The 19671-nt window shown below is 29.7% G+C and overlaps 1 protein-coding gene across 1 annotated transcript in view; it reads left to right on the plus strand.

Annotated features, from left to right (window-relative positions):
- The window catches only part of LOC119600858 (GDP-Man:Man(3)GlcNAc(2)-PP-Dol alpha-1,2-mannosyltransferase), a 57999-nt gene that overhangs the window by 2287 nt on the left and 36041 nt on the right, over positions 1–19671 (plus strand). Inside the window, exons 3-4 of the mRNA XM_037951439.1 lie at positions 1502–1960; positions 2034–2710. Of these exons, the coding sequence (XP_037807367.1) occupies positions 1502–1960; positions 2034–2710 (1136 nt within the window). The remainder of the gene's footprint in view (positions 1–1501; positions 1961–2033; positions 2711–19671) is intronic.

The following is a 19671-nucleotide window of genomic DNA, read 5'->3' on the forward strand; positions in this document are numbered from 1 at the left end:
ATAGTGCATTGTTTTTTTTTTCATTACAATGACATTTTCAAATCTTAATATTTTTAACTCCAATACAGATAATGTCGCATTTTTCCTTCCTAATATTAGCTAAAAGTACATAATTAATTTATGTCACATAACTTAAACAGTTTATCCGAAATTTCCGATCGGGTCACAATTATGAATATAATTTGAAAAAAATCGTCGACATAATCTACAAAGTCAGGAAAATAGTTCCACTAAATTTCGTTGAAATCAGACTACGACTTCAACTAGCTCCGACTTTGTTTCCAATATTAATAGTTTTTTTAAATTTTTTCTAAATATGTGTGTGACCACCATAGTTTTATAATTGTGATTATAAATATGACCTGTGATACTATCTGAAATTATGGATAGACAGACGTTGAACTATGGGTTATAGAGCGAATTTGAGATGAAACGTGTAACAATGTAGAATCATATATTAACTGTTTATGAATAACGTAAAAAATATAACAAATTTGTAATTAGTACAATCTATATTAAGATTTGAAAATATTGCGCAATGGAAAAATAATGCACTATAGCTCGAAAACAGCTAATGATACGCAATAATATTCTTCAATTCTCTATAGAAATTATAATAACATTAATATGCGTACGACGCATATTAAGCAAGTTATTCGACAAAAACTTATTTTTGTAACATTTGACCTCCAATATCTCAGAGCGCACAAGTTATTTTCGGTGACTTTTAATTCCTTACTAACTATTTGTATGAAAACTTTGAAAAACGCTTGGTTATATTCAAGCCTAATGCCGTACTTCTTTATAAAATACACAATTTATTTATAGTTTTCTTTTGGATTTTAATTTGTTAATTAATTTTATTTATTATTTTTTACCATAATTCTCTTCATAATCCATTTCAATTTGAAAATAAACGAAAGAAATTATTTTTTTAAAATATATAAATGAAAATTGTTTAATACATTTTGACAAAAAATTTGATTTTGTATTAAAGACATAGAAACTCTGATATTAATACAAAGTATTATAATGTAAAACTCCCTTTAGTTAAAAGCTCAAACAATTTTACTGCTTGTTCCTCTAGTGCGAACTAACATTTTTTCTGATTTTATATTGAAAACAATAAAGCTGAAGCCCTTAGTTGCCATTGCTTCGTAAATAATAAGTAATCCTAATTTTATCTTAAGATAACTTATAAATAAATAAATAAATAAATAGCAATTTTTCGAATTTGTTTCTTGTTTTCAATATAAACCTAGAAAAAACTTATTCGTTCGCATTTAGAGGAACAGGCCCTTAAGTTTAGAAATTTGTCATCGAATTCGACAATTATTTACTTGTTTCTGATTTTATTTATCCGCCAATGTACTGAGATTTATTTACTACTTTCAACTCATCTTTATTTTGAGAATGTTTCCCAAAATATTCCAGAGCTTAACATTTTTTAAACATATTAAAATCGTTATACTTCATTTTTTTTTTATTTTTTACTAATTAGGCAAAGTATGACAACGTTAAAGTGGTTATTTACACTGGTGATATTGAGAGCTCTCCAAGTAGCATTTTGGAAAAAGTGAACAATGTTTTCAATATTAATCTAGAAAAGGACAGTATCACATTTGTATACTTAAAATTTCGGCACTTAGTGGAAGCAAAAAGGTATCCTGTTTTCACACTTCTTGGGCAAAGTATTGGATCGATGATATTGGGTTTGGAAGCGTTAGTAAAATTTCCTCCAGACATTTACCTTGATACAATGGGGTATGCATTTACTTTACCACTTTTCCGATTTATTGGATGTTGCAAAGTTGGATGTTATGTTCATTATCCAACTATAAGTACTGATATGTTACGAAGAGTTCAACAGCGTGAATATTCACATAACAACCATAGTTATGTTGTACGTAATCCGTTTTTAACTTGGCTGAAAGTGACTTATTATAAAATATTCGCAAAGGTAAAAAATAAATTTTTATACAATAATAAATGTTGAATCAACCAAAATCGAAAATTGACATTTATTTTTTTAGATATATAGTTGGGTCGGAAAGAGTTCTGAAACCGTTATGGTTAATTCCTCTTGGACTGAAAATCACATTTTGGATTTATGGGGAGTTCCTTTTAAGACACATCGCGTGTATCCACCGTGTGAAGTAAATCATTTAAAGAAATTGCAGCGAAGTGAAAATCCAAACGAAATAATTATTTTATCCGTGGGACAATTTCGTCCCGAAAAAGATCATCCACTTCAGTTACAAACCATGTATGAATTACGTACTTTATTAGTCCGTAATGAAGATTTGTGGAACAAAATCAAATTAATTATTGTAGGATCTTGTCGTAATGAGTCTGATTATGAACGACTTAAAAATATGCAAGATTTAACAAAGCATTTGTCATTGGAAAATAACGTTGAATTTAAAGTAAATGTCCCATACCATGAATTACTGGAATGTTATAAGAAATCTAATATTGGAATTCACACAATGTGGAATGAACACTTTGGTATTGGCGTTGTTGAATGTATGGCAGCCGGTGTTATAATGGTCGGTCACAAATCTGGCGGTCCTTTATTGGATATTATAGAAACATCTGAAGGTAGTCAAAATGGATTCTTAGCCACTGATGCAATTGAATATGCAAACTGCATTTTGGCAATTATTTATAACACAAAAGAAGACAATGACCGTATAAGACAAGCTGCCAGGTAAGTCACAGTTTTCAATATTTTTGCAAATATAAATTAATATGTATGTTCCCGTACTCGTCAGTTTTGCACTTTTTAAGCTACGTTCACAATGATAGAGTACTCCACTCTGTAGTAAATTAAAACGAGATATTAAAATTTAAAATATTGTTGATAAAAAGAAAAAAACAAAAAACAATTGTAAACGTAAAAACAGTCGGTATTAAATTAGTTACTTTCTTATAAATATATTGAAAACAAAAACAAAATTTGAAATTTATTTGTTGTTTTCAATATATTTATAAGAAAGAAAATGTTCTTTCGCATTTAGAGAAACCGGCAGTATGTTCAGCACCAATAAATTTCTCAAGATTTTATATGCATATAAATTTAACAAAAGTATATTTCAAATTTATTTGATACGAAGATCTCTTTTAATTTAATCCAAAATATTACCTCGTAGATGCAGATGGGTTTTAAATATAATATGCACGTAGTGCTTGTGTCGTAGACAAATCAAAAATGGTTCATAATTTAAGCTCCTTTAGCTGTTTATTCGTTATAACTTTCCATCAAAGTTTCAATAAAGGGGAGCTTTGTAAAATTCTAACGTTGTTATAAAAAGAATTTCAAAAATGTAGGTACATCAATTCTAACTTAAACACTAGAAAAGATACAAAAACAGTTTAAAGCTTATTGTCGTTCATTTAAAAAATAAGCGGACAAGTGCTTGGTGCTTTTTTCAAATATGACCTCTTTAGGGAATAAACGGGTAAAAACTGTATCTTTTAAACACAAAATATTAATTCACAAAATATTTTTGACTCTTCTTAACTTATCGAAAAAATAAAAATACGAATTTAATACTTTTTGAATATTCGGACGTTTAAGGAGTGAAAATTGTACCTATTTTTGGTACTTTTTTATAAAACTTTTCTTCATATGGACCCAGCAAAAAAGTGAGGAAAGCGAAGTAGAATTTTCACCACAAATAACATGTTTGAAGTACTTCCAATTTTGGTGAAAAACCTATGAATTTTACATTAGCGTGTCATTGGATGGATGTTGTTCATTTTTGACAACTTTGAACTACATCTAATCTTATTCATAGATGCAGTAAAAATCCGATAATTGGATGTCAAAAATAAACCACATTTTTTCAATGAGATGCTTATGTAAATTTCATTGGTTTTTCACCAAAAATTTGATGTACTTCAAATATGTTATTTGTAGTGACTTTTCAACATCTCTTTCCTCACTTTTAACTCCGTTTTTATTTGTAAGGAAATATTTGGTTTATAGAAGCGAAAAATATGCAATCGCATTTTTAGATGTGATTAAGATGTCGTTTGTAAAGTATGACATCAATTATTATACCCTACACCACTTTAGTGGGGAGGGTATATTGGATTTGTGCTGATGTTTGTAACATATAAAAATATTCGTCCTAGACCCACCTTAAAGTATACCAATCGGCTTAGAATCGTTTTCTGAGTCGATTAAGATTAATGTAAACCTTGTGCGCAAGCTACAGGTCGCAATTTTCAAGATAATTGGATGTTGGTGTTTTTGACAATACAGTTCTAAAAATTTGACCATTTTCAACCAAAAAGTCGATTTTAAAGTTATTTGTTTTTCATTTCAGGTGACGATATGTATAAATTCAATATAAATATTGATTCAACAAATTTATAGAGTACAATAAAGCACTATAAATAGTTAGGTACTGAGTTAAAATTTTCAATTTAGTGGCAAATTAAACAAGTTTGCAAAACGTATACATAAATACATACATATGTATGTATATGCTGATATTCTACATATATACATATGTAATTACATATATATTTATACCCTACACCACTTTAGTGGGGAGGGTATATTGGATTTGTGCTGATGTTTGTAACATACAAAAATATTCGTCCTAGACCCTTAAAGTATACCAATCGGCTTAGAATCGTTTTCTGAGTCGATTAAGCTATGTCCGTCCGTCCATCTGGCTGGCTGGCTGGCTGTCCATGTAAACCTTGTGCGCAAGCTACAGGTCGCAATTTTCAAGATAATTAGATGAAATTTGGCACGCACGTTTTATTTGACCCAAGGACGAAGCCTATTGAAAATGGTTAAAATCGGTCCATTATTTCACCTAGCCCCCATAGAACAGAACCCCCCGAAAAGGGCTTCTGAGCTCATAAGTATGTTAAATATACAGATATATTGATAAAATACGGCACAACTAAGTTTTATAGAAGTCTTGTTAACCCTGCCAAATTTCATAAAGATCGGGCCCCATTTGACCCTAGCTCCCATACAAAGTCCCCTTCAGAAAATTACTTGAATGTCCCAAATTAACTTATAAACACAAATATCGCGATGAAATTCAGCACAATAAAATATTATGTAAATATAAATATATTCACAAAATTTTATCGGGCTTGGTCCATATTTGCCCCTAGCCCCCATATAAAGCCTCTTTCAGAAAATTAGTTTTTCATCCATAAATTGCTTAAATGTATCGGAACAAGGGAATATTGAAGATAAATGCTTTATTATGAAAAATAAATCACATTTAATATTCATAACTGGTGTAGGGTATCATATGGTCGGCCACGCCCGACTATACTTTCTTACTTGTTTTTTGCTGGGTATGGATGTATGCATTAACTTGTACATATGTATGAATACTTGTCTTCCTTTATTAATTAATTTACCTTAAGAATAGTGTGCACAACAAGAAGTGCTCTTTAGGCTTCTAAATGACGAGTCGAAAAAACTACTTATTTCTAACCCAGCAAAAAAAGTGTGGAAAAAGATGTAGTATTTTCATCACAACTAGTAACCCGAAGTACTTCAAATTCGGGTGAAAACCTATGAATTTTACATTAGCGAGTCATTGGAGGGATGCTGTTCATTTTTGACAACTTTGAACTACATCTAATCTTATTATTAGATGTCAAAAATAAACCAAATTCTTTCAATGACACGCTTATGTTAATTTTATTAGTCTTTCACGAATATGTTATTTGTAGTGACTTTTCTACATCTCATTACTCACTTTTAAGTGGGTTTCATTTGTAATAAAATATTTGGTTTATAAAAGCGAAAAATATGTTATCGCATTTTTAGATGTGATTAAGATGTCGTTTGTAAAGCATGACATCAATTATTTTTTGCTGGGAACTAGTAACCCGAAGTGCTTCAAATTCGGGTGTAAAACCTATTAATATTACATTAGCGTGTCATTGGAGGAATGTTGTTCATTTTTGGCAAGTTTGAACTACATCTAATCCTACTTTTTAGAAGCAGTAAAACTCCGATATTTGGATGCCAAAAATAAAACAAATTCTCTTAATGACACGCTTATGTAAATTTCACTACTCTTTCACCAAATCTTGATGTACTTCGAATATGTTATTTGTAGTGACTTTTCTACATCTCTTTCCTCATTTTTAACTGGGTTTTCATTTGTAAAGAAATATTTGGTTTAAAAAAGTGAAAAATATGTAATCGCATTTTAAGATGTGATTAAGATGTAGTTTGTAAAGTATACAAAAAATAATTGATGTCATATATGACATCAATTATTTTTTGCTGGGAAGTATATGGAGGCATAGTTTTATTATAGTTTTACATCAAAGATATAAACTAATGGTAGTAATACATTAGGATTTACGCTTAGAGCAAAATACCGCAAATAATCGATTTGTACTTAAACATTGCACAGTGGGGTCTCCCTGAACAAAACTTGGCACCAACTAAGCTATAATGTTTTGGTATATATTATGGGTGTCGATGGATAGAGAAAGTCCATAAAAATTTCATTACCACTTATAGAAAAAATTCTAATGAAAAATATTTTAATTATATTTTTTTCCATTATAACTTTTTTTGATAATGGTAATGAATTTGATAATGAATTTTCAAAAGCAAATTTAATTAGTATTTATAACTGTCGAAAAATATATTTAATAAGAATTCAGGAAAAATTTTCGAAGATTCGAGCACAGGTTTGAAAGCTTTTAAAACCAGTTCCCGTATCCCAAATTGGCTGAAATTTAGAAGTCATAAGTACATCTGATGATAATACAATAATATGTTCGAATATTCGAAATTAAGTTCGAAAATTCGAAGCTATTTTCGATTTTTTTTTATGTTTTTAAATTAATCTCTCTGTCATAAAAACTAAAAAAAAACTGTTAAAACTAGTTCTTCTAATGTGTGAAATTTGGTATGCATGATTACACCTAATGACAATGCATTATAATGTTCGGATATTCGAAATTAATTTCGAAATTCGAACTAATGTTTGAAAATCTTTGAAATCCATTATATAATGGTAATGGAAATTTCTTTTTAAATAATTACTAATGAAATCGTTTCATTAAAAAGCATTAGAATTAAAAAAATAATGCTAATGAAAAAAAATAATTATAATTTTTTTCAATTTAATGCTAATGAAATCGTCAATTAATTAGTCGATATAATTAACTACTCCCATGTATAATACGAAGTAAAAAAAGTTGCACTTAATGCAAAATTTTAAAAACAATTTTTTTAGGGAAAGTTCTGTTTCTAGTTTTATAGGATTTGGGATAGGGAATTATTTCCTATATTTTGTCACTAAAAATCGCTAACATGATAATAAGTGGTTTATATACCGGTGTACTAGGCTTTAAAAACCTTTCAAGTGATGCCAAACTCTCATGAGAGGTACTCTTCTCATCAAGGATTTTTTCCGTACAAACAGATTCCGTCTAAAAATCTTGCAAAACTTATTTACAAGAATGTAAGACCAATAAAGCTCTTGAGAAGATTTCAGAGTATCTTTGGGATATGGTCGCTTAGAGGCCATCAGTGTCCAAATTGTACTTTTTCATAAATATCTATAAAAATTGCATTTTAAAAAATCGTTAAATTTTCAATTTGAAAATTTTTCAATGAGCCAATTTTTATAAATCTTCGTCTGTATCGTTAAATCTTTGTCTGTAAAGTTGATTTAAAGTAACACCTTTTCATACATAATCTTCTATATAAAGTACTACTCAAAAATATAGCGCACCTTCTGTTTCTTATTTTCTCTTTTTATACCATTAAAAAAACTTTAGATAAAACATTTTTTTTGCGGTAAATTAAAGCATATAGTCCAGTTTATTAAAACAATATTGAAATTTATTTTAAAATAGCAAAATAACTGCGCTAGCAAATATTTTACGAAACAAGTCCTTAATTATTGATTCAAAATTATAGCGCATTCTAATTTAAATTGGCAATAATATATTCTTATATGAAATGTTTATCAATATTGGATCTCGGGATGATAAAATACTTCTGCCCCTATATTTTAAGACTAGGCCTATGTTTAAATAGGCCCAATAATATGGTCATATTTTCTACAAAAGGTTAAAATTTAGTGATCCTAGTATTTTCATATCCTTAAAAAAAGATAATTGGCCAAGAAAAAGGATGCTAAGACATGCACATGTGCTACCTGAAACAGCACCAAGAAAAATGTTTTTAAAATTCTTTTAAATGGTGATTTTAATTTCAGTAAATGGAAATTTTATTTTCAGAAAATGGAAAATAGAGGTCAATTCGAACGAAAACTATTATTTTTATTCAATTAGTATACAAAATTGTTATCAAATCGATGTAATACGATATTAGATATTAACGGATTAGTTTTTAAATTTTTTTATTATATGTGAGGTTTAGCTTGCGTAGAATTAAGCATATTCAGATCACAGTAATGATGTGTTATTATTCCATAGATAATTATTAAACATTAGAAGCAAGTTTTTTAAGGTTTTAAGATGAAATTTGATAAAATTATTACAACTTGTATCATCACAATATTAAATCTTCCAAAAAGTGACCCATGTTAGAGGGTCACTCTGTTGTTTACCTGGGAAACAAATTTTAAAATTTCATTTCAAAGTTATCTCCAATGTCACTAGATATAATCCTCATTAAAAAAATTGGACTATTGACCAATAAATATCTATAAATATCTATAAAAATTGCATTTTAAAAAATCGTTAAATTTTCAATTTGAAAATTTTTCAATGAGCCATTTTTTATAAATCTTCGTCTGTATCGTTAAATCTTTGTCTGTAAAATTGATTTAAAGTAACACCTTTTCATACATAATCTTCTATATCTATAATTCTAACGTTACTGACTGACTGACTGACTGATTCACTGACTGATTCATCATCGCACAGCCTAAACGGTTAAAGCTAAAGAGCTGAAATTTGGACAGGAGGTTGGTCTCCCGCCAAATAGATCCACTAAGACGGGATTTTTGGAAATTCGAATGTTTAGGGGGTAAAAAAGGGTAAAAACGGGTAAATTCGGTAACCTTATATCTCCTAAACTAGAAAAGATACAAAAACAGTTTAAAGCTTATCGCCGTTCATTTTTTAAAATTCGGCCCCTTTAGGGAATAAACGGGTAAAAACTGTATTTTGGTACTTTTTTCGCACCCCATGTATCTTTTAAACCAGTGCACATTCAAAAAATATTTTTGACTCCTTCATAACTTAACGAAAAAATAAAAATATGAATTTAGTACTTTTTGGATATTCGGACGTTTAAGGGGTTAAAATTGTACCTATTTTTGGTACTTTTTTCATAAAACATTGTTTTTGGTTTATTAACTTATACATATGAATACATAATAACAGGCTCCCACTACGATGTTGCAACTTTTTGGAATAGAATTTTTATTTCGTTAATGGGGAGGAAAAAAGTACCAAAAGGGGTTAAAACGGGAAATTTGATTTTATTCAACCACAATGATCCAATTTAGATAAAATTTTTAAATTTAGAAACACTAAATATCCTAATGGGGTGTTATTTGGAACCCCGGTATCAAGTGATATTTTTTGGTACTTTTCATTCTCCAACTGGTCCTTTTTGAGTTTTCTATGATATTGAAATAGAAACATGAAATTAATAATAAAGGGACTTTTCGCTACTTTTTCGTTCTACACAGGTACTTTTTTGAGTTTTCTTTAAAATTAAAGCTAGAAACATGAAATTAAGCATGTAGAGCTCGGAGTAAATGAGAATCTATAAAATGGGACTTTTTGGTACTTTTTCGTTCTTCAAAAGGTACTTTTTGAATTTTCTATAATATTGAACCTAGAAACATGAAATTAAACATGTAGAGACCGGAGTAAATGAGAATCTATAAAAGGGGACTTTTTGGTACTTTTTCGTCCTTCGACTGGTACTTTTTGATTTTTCTATAAAATTTAACCTAGAAACATGAAATTAAGCATGTAGAGCCCGGAGTAAATGAGAATCTATATGGGGACTTTTTGGTACTTTTTCGTCCTTCGACTGGTACTTTTTGAGTTTTCTATAAAATTTAACCTAGAAACATGAAATTAAGCATGCGGAGGCCTTAGTTAATGAGAATCTATAAAAGCGGACTTTTTGGTACTTTTTCGTCCTTCGACTGGTACTTTTTGAGTTTTCTATAAAATTTAACCTAGAAACATAAAATTAAGCATGTAGAGCCCTTAGTAAATGAGAATCTATAAAAGGGGACTATTTGGTACTTTTTCGTCTTTCGACTGGTACTTTTTGAGTTTTCTATAAAATTTAACCTAGAAACATGAAATTAAGCATGTAGAGCCCTTAGTAAATGAGAATCTATAAAAGGGGACTTTTTGGTACTTTTTCGTCCTTCGACTGGTACTTTTTGAGTTTTCTATAAAATTTAACCTAGAAACATGAAATTAAGCATGTAGAGCCCTTAGTAAATGAGAATCTATAAAAGGGGACTTTTTGGTACTTTTTCGTCTTTCGACTGATACTTTTTGAGTTTTCTATAAAATTTAACCTAGAAACATGAAATTAAGCATGTAGAGCCCGGAGTAAATGAGAATCTATAAAAGGGGACTTTTTGGAACTTTTTCGTCTTTCGACTGGTACTTTTTGAGTTTTCTATAAAATTTAACCTAGAAACATGAATTTAAACATGTAGAGCCCAGAGTAAATTAGAATCTATAATAGGGGACTTTTTGGTACTTTTTCGTCCTTCGACTGGTACTTTTTGAGTTTTCTATAAAATTTAACCTAGAAACATGAAATTAAGCATGTAGAGCCCAGAGTAAATGAGAATCTATAATAGGGGACTTTTTGGTACTTTTTCGTCCTTCGACTGGTACTTTTTGAGTTTTCTACAAAATTTAACCTAGAAACATGAAATTAAGCATGTAGAGCCCTTGGTAAATGAGAATCTATAAAAGGGGACTTTTTGGTACTTTTTCGTCTTTCGACTGGTACTTTTTGAGTTTTCTATAAAATTTAACCTAGAAACATGAAATTAAGCATGCGGAGGCCTTAGTTAATGAGAATCTATAAAAGGGGACTTTTTGGTACTTTTTCGCCCTTCGACTGGTACTTTTTGAGTTTTCTATAAAATTTAACCTAGAAACATAAAATTAAGCATGTAGAGCCCTTATTAAATGAGAATCTATAAAAGGGGACTATTTGGTACTTTTTCGTCTTTCGATTGGTACTTTTTGAGTTTTCTATAAAATTTAACCTAGAAACATGAAATTAAGCATGTAGAGCCCTTAGTAAATGAGAATCTATAAAAGGGGACTTTTTGGTACTTTTTCGTCTTTCGACTGGTACTTTTTGAATTTTCTATAATATTGATCCTAGAAGCATGAAATTAAAAAAGGGGACTTTTTGGTACTTTTTCGTCCTTCGACTGGTACTTTTTGAGTTTTCTATTAAATTGAACCTAGAAACATGAAAATAAGCATTTAAAGCCCGTAGTAAATGAGAATCTATAAAAGGGGACTTTTTGGTAGTTTTTCGTTCTTCAAAAGGTACTTTATGAATTTTCTATAATATTGAAAATAGAAACATGAAAGTATGCATGTAGAGCCTGGATTAAGTGAGAAACTATAAAAGGGGACTTTTTGGTACTTTTTTGTTCTTCAAAAGGTACTTTTTGAATTTTCTATAATATTGAACCTAGAAACATGAAATTAAACATGTAGAGCCCGAATTAAGTGAGGACCTATAAAAGGGGACTTTTTGGTACTTTTTCGTTCTTCAAAAGGTACTTTTTGAACTTTCTATAATATTGATCCTAGAAGCATGAAATTAAGCATGTAGAGCCTGGAGTAAATGAGAATCTATAAAAGGGGACTTTTTGGTACTTTTTCGTTCTTCAAAAGGTACTTTTTGAATTTTCTATAATATTGATCCTAGAAGCATGAAATTAAGCATATAGAGCCTGGAGTAAATGAGAATCTATAAGAGGGGACTTTTTGGAACTTTTTCGTTCTTCAAAAGGTACTTTTTGAATTTTCTATAATATTGAACCTAGAAACATGAAATTAAGCAAGTACAGCCAAGATTAAGTGATAACCTATAAAAGGGGACTTTTTGGTACTTTTTCGTTCTTCAAAAGGTACTTTTTGAACTTTCTATAATATTGATCCTAGAAGCATGAAATTAAACATGTAGAGCCCGAATTAAGTGAGGACCTATAAAAGGGGACTTTTTGGTACTTTTTCGTTCTTCAAAAAGTACTTTTTGAATTTTCTATAATATTGATCCTAGAAGCATGAAATTAAGCATGTAGAGCCTGGAGTAAATGAGAATCTATAAAAGGGGACTTTTTGGTACTTTTTCGTTCTTCAAAAGGTACTTTTTGAATTTTCTATAATATTGAACCTAGAAACATGAAATTAAGCAAGTATTGTCAAGATTAAGTGATAACCTATAAAAGGGGACTTTTCGGCACTTTTTCGTTCTTCAAAAGGTACTTTTTGAATTTTCTATAATATTGATCCTAGAAACATGAAATTAAGTACGTAGAGCCCGGAGTAAGTGGGAACATATAAAAGAGGACTTTTTTGTAATTTTTCGTTCTTCAAAAGGTACTTTTTGTGTTTTTTATAACATGAAATTTACCATGTGGAGCCCGGAGTTAATGAGAATCTATAAAAGGGGACCCTTTGGTAATTTTTCGTTCTTCAACTGGTACTTTTTTAATTTTCTATAATATTGAACTTAGGAACATGAAATTAAATAAAAGAGGTCTCTTGTTACTTTTTCGTACTTCATTGGTACTTTTTGAGTTTTCTAAAATATTGAATATATAAACATAAATTTAAATAGGGGACTTTTTGATATTGCAGATATATATATACATTTACAATAATATTTATTTTATTTCATTACGATGAGGGTAGCGAAGCACACTGGGTATAGCTAGTAAATATATAAAAGAGTAGCGTTACTGACTGACTGATTCATCATCGCACAGCCCAAACGGCTGGACCTAGAATCAAGAAATTTAGACAGTAGATGTGTTTTTGGTTATATAGATCCACTAAGGAGGAATTTTTGGAAAATTGTACATTTACGGGTAAAAAAGGGAAAAAATGGGTAAAACTGGTTTTCTTAATTATCTTACCTAATATTAGTGATACAAGAAAAATTTTAAATGTACATGTATCTACTCTTAAAATAAGCAGATGGGTGTCTGGTACTTTTTTGAAATTCGTACTTTTAAGAGGTGAAAATGTGTAGCAAAGATGATTTTGGTACCTTTTTGGCCGTTTAGAACTTTTTAACTAATAAACAAAATAACATTTTTGTAAATATTTTGAATATATCTCCCAAAATTAGGACACACCTGTTTCGTACTTTTTTTAAGTTCAGCCCTTTTTGGGTGTAAAAGGGAGAAAACTGTATTATTGATACTTTTTTAGCACATTAAGAAAACTTTTTCGATTCATTGAAGTATTCCTATTAAATTACGGACTAACTCTGTAATATTTATTGAAAGAAAATGTTTGCTATTTCACTGGGGAAAAAAGTACCAAAAGGGGGAAAAACGGGAAATTTAATTTTATTCAAACCTTTTGAGCCAATTTTTTTAAAGTTTGAAAAAGTAGTTTATTTACTCACACAAAATAAGCTATTGGTATATTATTTTGGAATTCGAGTACTGGGACCAAATTCGAATAATTGTTTGGTACTTTTTGAAAGCACAATTTTTCTGGAACAAATGAATGCAAATTTGAATCGTTTGAGTTTTATCTGTGATATTTAAATTTAAATACGGAAAATTTTGTAAACTTAATTCTGAAAAAGTATATTTCTAAGCGAAAAGGGGAAAAATTGTACTATTTTTATTAATACTTTCCACTAAGGTAGAGAACTTTTTAGTACTTTTTATCCATAAATGGTACTTTTTGAATTTTCTAAAATATTCAACCTAGGAACATAAATTTTAACATACATGGTATTGACTGAATAATATTCTGTAAGTGGGTACTCTTTGGTAATTTTCTATTCTTCAAATGGTACCTTTTGGTTTCTCTATAATGGTTAACCGGAACACATCCTTATTAAATGAGAATTTATTGAGAGAGATTATTGTACTTTTTCGTTTTTCCGATGGTACTTTTTGATATTTTTACGATATTGAACATAGAAATATAAAATTTGAAATATAGGGAACTTAGTGAATGAGAATATACTGAAAGGGACTTTTGGTACTTTTTCATTCATCAAATTATATTTTTTGAATTGTCTATAATATTGAACACAGAAACATAAAATTTTTGATTAAATAAGAGGTATTTTATAGTACTTTTTTTCAAAGAGTAATTTCGAAATTTTCTATAATGTGGAAGCTAAACGAATGAAACTAAAAATACAAGATTCTTCCTGAATGCGATTTTATTCACGTGATATTGAACGTAAAAAACTGGAACATTAAGATTTTTTTAAATCAATTTTAATTTTCTATAAAAGTAAACAAAATTTTGTATGTATTTAATTTTAGTTAGGGTAGCGAAGCACTTTGCTATATCTAAAGGCCGATACAATAAAAATGGAAAAACTAATGATGGCGTTATATAGACAAAAGTCTTATCTTTCCAGGCATATTCAATTTTTATCAAATAAATAATTTCTTAATATTTACTTTATGCCAAGTTTACTTAAAGGAGACCCCAATGTGCATTGCCGGCCCCCTTGCAACACTTAGGGCTAATCTTTAGGTGAAAGATTAGCGATTAAATTAAAGTTAATTCTCGAATGTTGTTTTTGAGTTAGTTAATTTTGTTTACTAGTTTAAGCGCCCAATGAAGTTAAACCACCTTCAGCCACCTTAAGCAAGATATGCAAAAGTGTAAAAAGGACTGTATTTTTATTTTTGATGATGATGTTTTAATTATGGTGGGTCATTAAGGACTCCAGTTTTTACTAATTGGGTAATTAAGGACCCGTTTGAGCCATAATGAGACTCCGGTCAAGCCACTAAAGGATCTCCCTGAATTAAATAGAATTTAAGAAAAGGTTAGTGTAAATTGATATACATATAGTGATAATTTAGGAATTCAAACAACAAGTCTGCCTCTGGTAAGAGCAAATTACCTAAATATTCTTCTTTCCTTCTTTTACGATTAAGTTTATTCAGCGCTAGGAATAAATGTATATCTCTAATTATTTATATTTAAATATTACCTCTGAAGCGAATTTTCATTGGTGCATTATATTTAAAAACGCATCAATAATGGTATTTCGATTTAATTATTAATATTTAAAATAATATTTAAATTTGAAGTTGTTCAAGAAGAAGGGATATTTTCATAATTTCTTTAGTACGTGTTCAATTTAATGCGTTTTAAATACTTGCCTATATTCTAATAAATTTGTCATGATAAATTGCACCCAATTCACTCATGTAACACTACTGTAGAAGCTCTAATATTTCACAATAATTTGATATTCTCTTATGACTTAAAGAAAACGTGCATTTCATACAATAAATCTTAAAAATAACATTAATTTTATTAGATTTTTGTACTTAATACTTGTTAAATTAGTAATATTAAGTCCATTTTAACAGCTTAATAAGAGAAGGAAAAAACCAAGTTGATTGCTTAACCGATTTTAAATTATAATGGGTATTTTTACTCTGAATGAATTTTAATGCAATTCAAAATCAGTTTTATTTTGTTATCATATTTAATTTTTATCAATATCACGCTAAAAAATCTATTTAAATTTTAATAAATAATTCGTAACACATTTAATAATAATGCATTTTAAAATAAATATAGTAAACCAATGAAAATGCGCTTGAGAATCATCGAATTTTCATTCATTGGTTATAAGCACTCATTTTAATGCCGAACTATTTTTCCATATACGAACCCATGCTCGCCAATGACACGCTAGTGTTAAAATCATGCATGTTTCACCTAAATATGAACCAGTTGATTATCAGTTAAACCCATGCATTTACTACTTTTTTTGTACATCTTCTTTTGCTGGGGTGATATTGGTAAAAATTAAATAAGATAAAACATAATTAACTGATTTTGAATTGGATTAAAATTCATGCAGAATAAAAATACCCATTTTGTTTTAAAATCCGTTAAGCAGTCAGTCAACTTGGTTTTTTACATCTCTTATTAAAATGGAGTTAATATTACAAAATCTAAAATAATTAATGTTATTTTTAAAGTTTATTGTATAAAATGCAGGTTTTCGTTAAATTCTAAGAGAATACCAAATTATAGTAAAATATTACAATTCCTATAGTGGAGTTACAAAAGTGAATTGGGTACATTTTTTCATGCCTTCACTTATGACAAATTTATTAGAATTTAGGCAAGTATGTATTTAAAACGCATTAAATAGAATACGTACAAAAGAAATCATGAAAATATCTATTCTTCTTGAACAACTTAAAAATTGTTTGCTGGGTAGTTGCGTTTCTGTTACAGATTTATTAACTAACTAGTCTAGTTCCTACATCATTTGGGTTCTTTACGATTCCATGTTGGAATGTTGATATTTTTAGTTGGTGTATATCTTTCTTTCGTTAATACTCTTTACAGGACCGGTTAATATCCAACCAATGGTCCTACTACGTTTTGTCTAATTCCGGGTAAAATTAGCGGGGGGTATACGTCAGCTCCTAATAATATTTCTACAGGTTTGCTTCCGAAAGGATTCGATTCTGCCAAATGAAGATTTGGTAATTTGTCGGCATTGACCGATACCGAAGGCAAATTTCCCGAAAAGCTTGGCAAAATGGAAACAGAAGTATTTAATAAAAATGACGAATCAGTACCAGTTCGTCGAAATGGCCGAAAATTCCTCATTTACGCCCGAAAACTTCGCTGTTTCGGAAATGGTTGGAATCTTGAATCTTTCCCTCAACTTTTCAGAAATAATAGTACATTCTGAAGCAGGGTCAATTAAAGCTCTAACTTGATATCTACGTCGTAGTAGGTCATCCAGCTGTTGTACCTGACAAAGTATGTCTTTGGTTATTTGGAGTTGGATTAGTGGGTCGTATAACCACACAAGAATTGTCATATAATGAAGTAGGAGGTATATTGCTAGTCACTGTAACCAAAAAAGTAGAATGATTTTGACTAGTATGAAATACTTGTCGTTCAACTATAGTGCCTGACGTAGTCGGTCTTTCTACTAATGCAGTTGACGTGTTAGTAGGTCGTTGGTCATTAGGAGTGTGATTGTATAGTCGTAAAACCAAAAAATTGTCATCTAATGACGCAGGAAGTGCATTACTAGAGTTTAGCAAAACTGAAGAATCTTGGTTTAGTGAAGTATGGTGCAGCTTATTACAAATAGAATAGACAATTCTATCAAACTGACGGCAAAAACGAAGTAAATGACCCAGTTTTTTTACATAAAACCCAAGCATTCGTAGGACCTGTATTCGAAACATGAGTCTTTTCCTTGCGTTCAATGCCTTTCTTATCAGTTTTGGAACTCGTAAGATCGCGTATGCAATATAATGTTTGAATTCTTTCGGTCAAAAACTTGTCGAAATCTTTCCATAAAGATAAGGAAGTTCTGTCCTTAACACTTTGTTCCCATAGTGTCACTGTCTGAGAGGGTAGTCTTTGCATATATATGAAAACTATAATAGGATCCCAATTTTCAGTGGGAATCTCATATATCGACATTGCCGTAAGGAAACCATTAATTCCGCGTTCTAAAGTTTTCAATGAGGAACTAGTCTATATCGTTATAGTCTCTAAACCAAACAATTCTTTTAACTGATTGCTTACTAACAGGCGCGGATTTTCATACATACATGTCGTGCAAGTTCTTCCATGCGATTTCAAAACCTTGATTTGTCAACGGACATTTCGATACAATCTCTCTCGCTTCCTTATCAGTTCTTTTCACCAAATAGCATAAAAGTTCTATATTACTCAGTCGTTTTAATATATAAAGCGGTAAAAAGGTCCCTAAACGTAGGCCAGGAAAGGTAATCACCACTAAACATCACAAGGTGGGAGAGGTAAATTATGACTAATATTGTTGAAAATCAAAAAATTTTCCGTTGATGGCGACGCCTTAGGTTTTGAATTTGCCTCAAGATCGTAAATCTTAAAATCTATTAATTCCGAACATCGAGCATACACGTCCATGGTACTGTGATATTTACTTTCGACTGCTTGAATATCCTCAGGCTCAGTGTCTTCAGATGATTGAAGATCATCCATGCACTTGTAGTACCTTAAAATAATAGACGTGGCGATTCTCCCCGCGAAGGTTATTGAAATTAACCTCAAATTTCACAACCATGTCCGAATCGCGAGTGAAATGTTCGAGATATGTCAAAGGCATTTTTCACAATTTTAAGATTGGATTTTATTAAGTAAAATACTATAAAAATGGAAACAAGGTTCAAAATTCACACCGACCGTAGGGTAACTATCAATAAATTAGTAAAAGGAGGAAGAAGAAGAATTTTATCTTTCGCAACACAATTACTAGTATTAAATTTGTAAAAACAGATACTTGTATTAAATGCATACACTAATTATTTTTAACACAATTTGTTTCACTAAAAAATTAACACCAAAATAATTTTCATAAAATTTAATTATTGAAAATAATTTATTTATTTGCCGAAGAAAATGCAAATTTTAATTGTCAATTATGTCTGTCCAAAGTAAAAAACGCAGCCTTGATTATAAATGTACCGATCGCTGTCAAAAGGTAGTGTATAAAGCCGCGATCGGCAGACATATACTACCACATTTTGCACTTGTATAAGTGTAAGGGCGAAAAAAACAAGAAATGAGAAATTGTTGTACTCTCATCTTCACAACAAGTCATGCTTGGAAAAATGAAATTTAGAAATATAATTAATCTAAAACATAACTAATATTTTTTTAGTTTAAAAGAAGCAAATATTTTTTTGGGCTTATTTGCACATATTTATTTTAAATATTGAAATAGAAATATGAGCTTTTTAACTAAATTTTTAATAAAATATATACCTATTAAGGGAAAAGATTTAACATAGTTGCATATATATTTTGGTAAATTATTGTAATTTGCTACTTTAGTTGTAAGAAAAACATTTAAAAAAAGTTTATAATTCTAAAAACTTCTTAATATGTAGTGTAGATGATAAAAAAGTACAACAATAATTACAATTATCTATCCCTGCATTAATATATTTTCGTTCATTTTCATTGCAAAAGCAAGAAACGAGCGACAACACAACCACCTTCAATGACAGCTCATATGAGACTGAATTGTGTTTTCTATGCGTGTGCGTAGTCTGTGTAAATTTAGTAACGGCCAAAATACACAGTGTGTGTTATTTGTATGTGCAATTCATTTGTCACGCAGCTAACGACTGCTTGACTCTCTTTATTAATATTCAATAGTAATTTATGTAAACAGTAATAATGGGTTGCCATATAACTAATATCTATATATAACATCTCCCCTTTTAAGAATCTATACATAAGTATAATAATTCACAATTCCAAGGATTATTTATATTTACATTTGAGAATAATTCAAATTAATAAAATTCAATAATAAGAAATTTATGTTCTTTTACGGATACACCTTGAGTTCCTGCGTATTATGGCACCATCTTCAAGTTTAATCCAATACGACCGTGGGCTATTATGTATATCCAC

Source organism: Lucilia sericata, unplaced genomic scaffold (genome assembly GCF_015586225.1).
Source record: "Lucilia sericata isolate MDLA Ls3-8-SP2 unplaced genomic scaffold, ASM1558622v1 Contig000005F_arrow, whole genome shotgun sequence".
Lineage (NCBI taxonomy): Eukaryota > Metazoa > Arthropoda > Insecta > Diptera > Calliphoridae > Lucilia > Lucilia sericata.